The sequence below is a fragment of the Saccostrea echinata genome, unplaced genomic scaffold, assembly GCF_033153115.1.
Source record: "Saccostrea echinata isolate AGI-Se365-2 ecotype Australia unplaced genomic scaffold, CSIRO_AGI_Sech_v1 ptg000028l, whole genome shotgun sequence".
Classification (NCBI taxonomy): Eukaryota; Metazoa; Mollusca; class Bivalvia; order Ostreida; family Ostreidae; genus Saccostrea; species Saccostrea echinata.
The window spans coordinates 7735037-7744141 of NW_026889777.1; the positions used below are offsets into that span (position 1 = coordinate 7735037).

The window sequence follows — 9105 nt, forward strand, 5'->3', positions numbered from 1 at the left end:
TTTTGACTACTTTGTATGGACATTCTTTAAATAGTGCACTGTGCACAAATTTGGTTGAGAATGCACATTTAGTTAAGTATTTTAGTATATCCCTATTTGTTCAACCTATATATATACTGTCCTGTCTGTCCACTTTATTTTGCAAGTCATCTAAATATTTAAGTGGTAGCCAAAGAAATTCATTTTCAGGTGATTGATTAGTTTTTGTAGATGTGTATGAATTTTGATCTCTCCCCTGAAGCTAAGCTGAAGTGAAGTGATAATTTTGTTGAACATGAATTGTTAGATATCAAATGAATTCCAAACTTTAAGACTTCGTTTCAATACGAAGGGATATGTTAAGATTAGAGCATTGATTGGTGTATACAATTAAAAGAATGTCTTTGTGCTTGCATGATGAACTGGGTTGAAAAATTTTGAAAATATTAAATGTTTCCCTTAGCTTGTTGTGATCCTCCTGGACATCCAAGTGTTTTCGACATTGATGAAGATTTTGTCACTCTCTCTCTCTTGGACCAAACCAAGAAATGAATCAGATGGTTTTAAGAAGATTATAGGATATGTCATAGAATACGAAGACCCCACCACTGGAGGCAGGCTAATGACTACCCAGGAGATGAGTGTGTTTATGAGGGTGAGTAACTGATTACTTGTTGACACATGTATCTTTCTTATAAACTAGTAAGTGGATTTACATGTCCTTTTGTTGCATGTAATTAGTATGTTATGGCTGAAAACTGTGAAAAGATGTTTTACAAAAGTGATTCTTGAAATTTGTTTTGTTTACAAAACTTGAATTTGAGAATTTTTTCATCAGTGTAGGGATTAAAAAAGGACAAGGAATACAACTTCCACATACGGGCCAAGAATCTTGAAGGTTTTAGTGAGTCTAGTGATGTGATTGGTCCCATAACTCCCAAGCCCAAATACAGTAAGTATATTTGAAAAAAATTATAACATTTTAAAAAACAATTACCATATTGTACTTTAATTTCAATTATTTTTTCTTTCACATTTTTAAACTTTTATTTTAGCCAAGGTTTTGCCACCTGGTGTACCAGAGGCTGTCAACAATTCTATAACATATCTGAAATGGGAACCACCTAAACATAATGGTGGCTGTAAAATTACAGGTACTAATTTAAAAGTAGAATAAAAAAGGGAAATGTTGATCTCTGTTCAAAACCACATAAACACTGTAGCAGTTGATAATATTGATTATCTTTGTAGACTACCTTGTGGAAGAGAGGTTTAAGGGAGCAGAGATGTGGTGTAAGTGTAATGAGTACCCCTGCACTGACCCCTCTTTACTGTCACCGATCTTCCTTAGGACTCAGAGTGGGAGTTTAGAGTTACAGCTGTTAACTTTGCTGGAAACTGTGAGCCCAGTCTGTGCTCACCAGCATACAAAATCCAGGAGAAGATTGGTATGTTGTCAAGTTAATAAATGTATCGTACATTATTATGGCACTAGAATAAAGATTTGGAGGTCAAATTAAACCATAATGTGTATTTTCTTCTCAAAGCCCATAATATTCTCACTTTACTGGTCAGGAGCTGAAATTTATGTGAAAGCTTCCTGATGTAATAAAGATTTCAAATTGTTCAAAAAATGGCCTTTGAGGTAGATGGGGCCACAATAGGGAATCAAAGATTTACCTTGAAATATATACATACATTTATGTACTGGTTAAAATCTTTACGAATCCTCTTAAGAACAACTGGACCAACGGGGGGGGGGGGGGGGGGGGGGGGTTCAGAGACCCTTTAGAGTTAGGATAGGGTCATAATATGAGTTCACAATTTTGCATGGGAAAATTAAGGAGAAAAAAACTTTATAAACATTAAGAAAAGCTTCTTTTAAGTTACATGGGAAATGTTGTAGCCCATGGGACTCTTCTTTGCATGCATAGTAAAGGCAAAAAAAAAATAGATAACCCCTATTGTATTCATAAATTTGAATCTTACTTTTTAAGAAAAGTGTTATTTTCCAATTTAACATCTAATTTGAATGTTTTGACAGAGTCTTTTGCAATTGAGCAGGATGAGGAATCACACCAATCATTGTAAATGAAAGCAGCAGTCATGATGTTGTCAATGAGAATGGTAATCTATATTTATGATGTTGTTTGGATGTTACAAATTAAAAGTTAACCCCATAAAAATGAACAGTCTTAAAATGATAATTTCTTTTTTAGAGTTTTAAATAGGATATGATACAGGGCCACTTTTAAGTGATGAAGCAGACGAGTATGATGATGGTAATGATGATGAATCATACCATCCTTCAAGCAATGAAAAAAGCTGTGATGAAGATACCATTAATGATCTTGGTAATAAAGCTGAAAACAGAACTTTCTTAAGCTCAAGTAAGCTTTTCTGATCAAAGTTTGTCCATTGTCCATCTCCAGCATCATTGTTGTTTCAAATTTTCAGCTCCTTCTCAAGAACCACTGCGTCAATTTCAACCAAACTTGCCACAAAGTATTCTTGGGTGGGGGATTCAAGTTTGTTCACATGAAAGGCATCACCCTATTTTAAGGGGATATAATCAAAAATAAGTGTAAATTTGATGGCATCTTTAAAAAAATCTTCTCCAGAAACAATGGGCAGAGTTGTTTACTTGTACAGATTTTTAGTATTTCCCATGAATCTTCAAGTAAAAATGTGCTCTACAGATTCACGTTGAAAATATACAGATTTTCCCTAAAGACGGAAAAAAATCAGAGTCGTTCCCGAAATTTGCCAATCAGTTTGATAAAGAAGCTTGTTGATTGAAGTGGTCTTATCAAAAATGATCTAAAAACAATATAATTAAGGCAAATGTAAAATATGTAAGCAACAGTAGACAGCATACGGTGACATGCGTAGTTAGTGCTTAGTATTTGTATAACAAGGGGTTCTTCATATAAAAATGTCTAATAAGCTGAGTTGCATTTTTACTGACAAACTGCTCAAAATACTGACAACTTCTAGAATACTGACATCAGTTAGAAAAGTTAAACAGGTCTGAGTGGGCCAGAAAAATTATTCTCCAGAACAGCAAAGCCATGACAAGTCATATTAATACAGAAGCATACTCAGGTAATGTAGCTTGAAGTTTTATCAAGTAATGTCCCCTGGCAGAAGGGTGGGGACACAATGGGGCATAAGACTTTTACATGGAATTATATAGAAAATGTCTTTAAAGGCCTTCTCAAGAACAACAAAGCCATGATTTGTTATATTAATACAGGAGTATTTTTCAGGTAGTGTACATTCAAATTTATTCAAATCATAACATCAAGGGGTAGGATGGGAGAAGTAGTTTCAGGTTTGTTCAAATCATCACCCACAGGGCATAGGGTGGCACCAATTGTATAAGTATAATTACTCAAACTTTTCAATACTGAACTGATTTCTGCTTTTCTCTTGCAAAAGGGCTCAGGTGTCATGGACCATGGGCCTCTTGTATAAAGTGTTATGTATTACATTGTACAATATGTAGATTGTTTAAAGTGAATTAAAATTCTGGCAGAATTTCTGTCTTGAATTTTAAGTATGACTGTTTCTTTATTACAGTTAAGGATTAATTCCATAAGTTGTTTTTTCTCCAGACATGATCACAGTCTGATAAATTGACAAAATTCATTTTAAATAAATTACTTTCCTTTGATTCACATTAACATGATGTTCATTAGCCAGCATTATAAATTATAAATATCTCCATAAGGAGCTTAAATAGAGTGTTTCAATCATGCCTAACAGATTGAAGTATGGAAAAACAACTTTCATACCTCTTCATTAGGTTTGAATGGGTAAGATGAGGCCATAATGGGCAATCAAAGCTTTACATAGGAATATATAGGGGGGAAATGTGCAGGGCCATTGTGACATGGGTGAGCCATGTGGCCCATTGGCCTCCTCTATAAAAATAAAGATGAATCCCTTTTGTCAATACATGTACATAATTATATAATAATTTCAGATATGCCCAGTAAGCCTCTCAAATCTGAAATGCAGCAGAAACAAGCTGCACTTGCAAGTGACAGCGAAAAGGACAGTGAATGTGAAGATGATCATGATGATGTCAGCAAAGTTTTACCACAGTCAGAGAAGCGAAAGACCAGTTTTTTAGAGGCCAAAAACATCATCTGGGAACTATGATAATAAAAAACATTCATGTCTCTTTTGTGAGAAGTTTTGCCAGCAGGCCAATTGATGGTATGCATATCATATAAGCCCATAGCTCTTTAAGTACAAAAAATTGTGAGATTCATTTTTGCATATAGGTTCAGGATGGAGCTGAATATTGAAAAAATATATCCTATAAATTTTTTTTCGTGGACATGTAGCAGACAGCTGTTTGCATAATTTAAGCAAGTAATTATTTTTTAACCAAAATTTGTGAAATTTATCGCTCATGACCCATTGTTCATGCAAGGTTTACCTATTTATATTGACACTGCAGCAGACCCATAGAACGCCCCCCCCCCCTCCCCCCACTTTTTCTGAGTATAGAATTTTGCTGTAGTAAAGTATCCTTTATATCCTGGTTGCCGTTGCCCCCCCCCTACCCCCCCCCCCCTTTTGTTGCAATAAGGTCGGTTCAGTAAATAATGTTTGTTTTTTTGCTTGTCAGATATTTTTTGAAGTCCCCCTACTTTTGAAACCCTTGCTATGGGCTTTAAATTGAAGTTTTAAAAAATCCTTCACTGGTGAACATCTAGCAGGCAAACTAGCAGGCATAAAATTAAATATGAAGATTATGAATAGTAATTAAACTCAAAAGTCCATTAGAATAATCCATATTCGTAGCAGAGCAAACATGGACCTCTAAAATTAATCTTAATTAATGCTTAGCCCTCTAATTGAAGGCTTCTTCATGTTTCAGGCCCATGAAAAGACAGAGTTAGTCATAAATTAGAATGTTTTATACAGTATTAGCCAGTATACCTTATCCTCTTTACTTTTGAACTTCTAGGAGTTCAGCTGCATCATTATGATAATAAATATAGAATTCTTGTGAAAATTTACGATTTTTGTTACATGGGTCTAGATTTCTAGATCCAGGCGGTTTTGAAATGACCACAGCCTGAGAAATTCATAATACTCAGGTAATAGTCAAAGCCTAGGGCCTTTTGTTGCATTTTAAACACAGGAAGTTATTAACTGCATGATATTTATATTTCTTGCTTGGTTGTCAGCTTTAAGCTTAGAGATTTTTTTTTTTATTTCGAAACTTGTGTGTTGTTTAATGCACTAAGAAAATGCCACTATATTTTGCACAAATACTGACTTATTGTCCTTGATTGTTCTTCTGTGAAAATAAGCTTATTTTGGATACCTTAAAAATTAACAGCAAGAATTATCTATTAACACTTGGCTTATACATGTGTATCTTATTTCATGTCAGCATTCTTTTCATGTATTTTTTTGTATAGTTGATGCAATTAAATTGTTTCATGCAAACAAACCGTCTTTTTTGTTTGATCTTTCAAAATGTTGTAAAACATTTGAGCAAAGGGATAAGAGAACTAAAGGGTGCTGTATGAACTGCATTTCGTAAAAAATCATGGTTTTAGAGACCAACGTATTTGAACAATGGGATTTTTAAATGCTGAATTGGAAAATGAAATGATGAATATGAAATGATAGAATGTTATGCATAAGAAAAACAATGAAGTGGACTTTCCCCACCAAAGTAATTTCAGTTTTTTGAAGTCATTAAATTGCAAGAATAAATAAGAGGGATCATTATTTTTCCCCTTATTTCAGGTCCGTAGAACGCGGAGGCCACCCCCCCCCCCTTTTTCTGAATATACTATATTACTATTGTAAATTTTTCTTTGAATGCTGGTTGTGGTGTCATCCACATAAAAAAGAACGAGATGTTATTACATGAACAGTAGTTAAGTAATTTGTAATCCTATAAAATTCTTGTTAAGAAAAAAATAAACTCTTTAAGATCATAACAAACATAATGATTGCATTTAAAATTGGGGAACGATTTTCAATTTCTACTTGTCTTACTCAATGCAACAGAAAAAAAACCCAAAACGAATATTCTTGACGAAACAAGTCTTGAATCAACGCACACTCGGCAATTCATTGCCGTCAGCGACGTAAAAGCAGAGGGGAGGGGTAGCTTGGCCCCTCCTTTTTTCAAACTTAAAAGTTTTATTTTTAATTTACTGTGAAAGTGTTCATTAAAAGCCCCCCCCCCCTACACACACTTTTGTTATGTATTTAAATGCGGTCATTTTATTGTAAAGAAATTTTTTGGAGGGTTCACAAAAGTTCAACCCACCAATAGGATTTTCGACTTTTTGAAGTTAACCTATTTTTCTTGCTTGCCAAAGATTTTCGGGTATTAAGTTGTATTTTCTGCCCCCCCCCCCCCCCCCGACTTTCAAAAACGATGTTACGTGCCTGGCCGTTAATACTTTTAAATCTTTGTCATGACTGTTAATTTATTCTTCTCATTTCATTTGCTTTATATTAATCTATATACAGATGCTGAAAGCCAATTTTTTATCTTTTAACTTTGTCGGATATCCTTTGACAATTTTTTTTTCTATAGCATACAGACTTCATGCAGACATTGTCATGTATTTTCGACAATTTTTTGGAAAAATTGGTGTTTTTACGGAAAACACATTCAAAATTTGTGTATGCTGAATGTAGTGATTTTCTTGTATAATATCTTACAAGAGTGTTTATGTACTGAGTTTCCTGTGTGTGTCCTGGTAAAGCCATGTAGTGACTTGTCAACTTCCGGTGTGTGATTGAGCAAAATCACGTGACCAAATGTAGTGACTTTTAGGTGAAAAATCATTTTTTCATTATTTGAATTTTCATCTTTCTGAACCTCATTTGCATATACAAAGACCCATAGAATCACAGTTATGGTCTGTTTATCTTGTTAGCATTGCTAGAACATAGTGTAGTGACTTTCAGGTGTAAAACCTCGTGTAGTGAGAATTGCGGTTGTACACGTATGGGTGTGTGTGTGTGTGTGAGGGTGTGTGTGTGTGTGTAAAAGTTTGTTGATTATATTGAGACCTGTTTTTCTTTCGTTTACAATGCATGTACACGGGCCTCTAAAAGCATCATCTGCATAAAATGGTGCATAAATTTGTGTTTTATTCGGAAGAATTCTTTAACTTCTGGGTATCAAAATTTAAGGAATAGTCTTCAGAAAATTGAAATCTAATAAAAAAAAATATAGTCCAACAATATAGATAATTTGTAAATAGAATATAAGCTGAAATACCATTTTATTGTCAAATATCGAACATCGAAGAGTCAATGACTTGTTGTTCATTTTATTTATGTTAGACATATGTGATAGCTTTGGAATAAATTATACATTTCACAAATTGCATTCTAAATAATAAATGCTGTTTTGAATTAAATACGATTCATTCATATTCGATAACAAATGTAAATTTATTATGGTTCACCGAGTTCACGTTTATTGAGATCAAACGAAACTTAAAATAACCATATCTCACCCACCGGGAGTCTTTTGTACTGATCAGGTAAACGAAATCTGTGGTCAAAGTTAATTTAAAAGCAATAGTTTAAAAAATTGTATTAAAAAATCGGTCAATTTTCTGCCCAACGACAGGTTGTATTTGCAAAATAATGGTCATTAACTGAAACGTCACCATTGGGAAATGCTGGTTTTAACGATACTATTAAAATCCCTTAAAGTGTCATAACTTAAAACGCAAAATAAAGAAATAAATCAATTAAAATAAATAAAAAATAAAATAATTATCATATCGAAAGAAAAATACATAGGAGGATTTCATTTTAGATGGTCAATTTCCGTCACTGTAAAGATTGAAAAAAAATTCTGAATTAGCATTTGTTGAATATACATGTATGTGGTAAATATAGGCCACAACTTATAATATAATGGAATTATATACCTTACTGTTCAAGGCAAGTCCATGTTATAATGTTTGTAATTTATGACTGTTGTAGAGTAATTACTATAATCTACCAAAATTTTGATTTTACGATAACATGTGTTTACACAGAGCAAGCAATAATCGGTGTTTGACCCTAAAGGTTGTTCTAGTTTAATAAAGAATCAAACACAACTACATGTGATTAACAGCTTTTGATATAAATGGAATGGTTTATTCACCGATGACTCATTGCTTTATAGTTCGTTTATCTCCTAGCAGAACAATCTTGGCCACATAAACATATATACCGTCTGTAAATCACTTTTTATTCGCGAGAACTCTAATTACGCGAAATGGTCTGCTCGCGAAAATTTCATTCTCGCGTATATTTTTATTAATAAAGATATATAAAACATTTATAAAATTGGTAATAGAAATTGTCTCGTTTATAAATACCAAGCACTTATTTCGCGAAAATAAGGTGTCGTGAAAATTTGGTGATCTACAGTATTTTTTTTTTTTTTTTACATATTTTTGATTGTCATTATCAAGATTATTAAAGAAACTAAATAAAGTACACCAATGGGGAGGGAGGGGTGGGTGGGTTGGCACATATTTACGAGTCGGAAAAGGTTTCAGTAATATAAATAATGAGGAAGGCACAAAACTTTGATGAAAATTTGATCTTGTGGATTAATTCAACATCAAAATCCATGAAAATTAGTGTTCAACGAATAAGAATGAAACTACAGAATTAGTGTTCAACTATCAATATTGCAACAACTTAGCAGAACATCTAAGAAACCGGGAAATATAAATTTCTTTCAGTTTGCATTTTCTGGAATCACTCTTTGTCCGTTTATTTCATAAACATTGATTATGTTCAGGAACAGTGATAAATGTGATACTCATTTGGGACAGAGTCACAAACTAATAAAAGATCAGAATATTTTATTTTTCTCATTCCGTTTTATTGTCCCTAATCATGTTCAATAACTAAGTGAATGATTTCCAACATTACATTGGCGTGGAACATTAAAACTCCTGTTAAGTCAATAGAACGTTAAAGGACTACTCTTCATACGTGATTCTGCTATGTAAACAAATCGTAATGATGTGGTCAAAATAGAAATTATCCATTTAACTTTGGTTATATCCATGATTTCACGCCTTTATTTTACTGCCACTGAAAATGTTTCGTAGT

General features: G+C 33.2%; 1 protein-coding gene across 1 annotated transcript; it reads left to right on the top strand.

Moving 5' to 3' along the window:
• Window positions 1-627: 627 nt before the first annotated feature.
• Window positions 628-4467, top strand: LOC133193697 (twitchin-like). The gene is made up of 7 exons (XM_061329651.1): window positions 628-634; window positions 823-931; window positions 1035-1133; window positions 1231-1427; window positions 2024-2106; window positions 2199-2333; window positions 3968-4467. The coding sequence occupies exons 1-5, from the start codon at window positions 629-631 to the stop codon at window positions 2072-2074; spliced, it is 462 nt and encodes a 153-aa protein (XP_061185635.1). The 5' UTR covers window position 628; the 3' UTR covers window positions 2075-2106; window positions 2199-2333; window positions 3968-4467.
• Window positions 4468-9105: the final 4638 nt, after the last annotated feature.

Coding starts and splice junctions, on each gene's coding strand:
- LOC133193697 (XM_061329651.1), top strand. Junction 1,134..1,230: donor TGGTGGCTGTAAAATTACAG/GTACTAATTTAA, acceptor TTATCTTTGTAG/ACTACCTTGTGGAAGAGAGG. Junction 1,428..2,023: donor CAAAATCCAGGAGAAGATTG/GTATGTTGTCAA, acceptor ATGTTTTGACAG/AGTCTTTTGCAATTGAGCAG.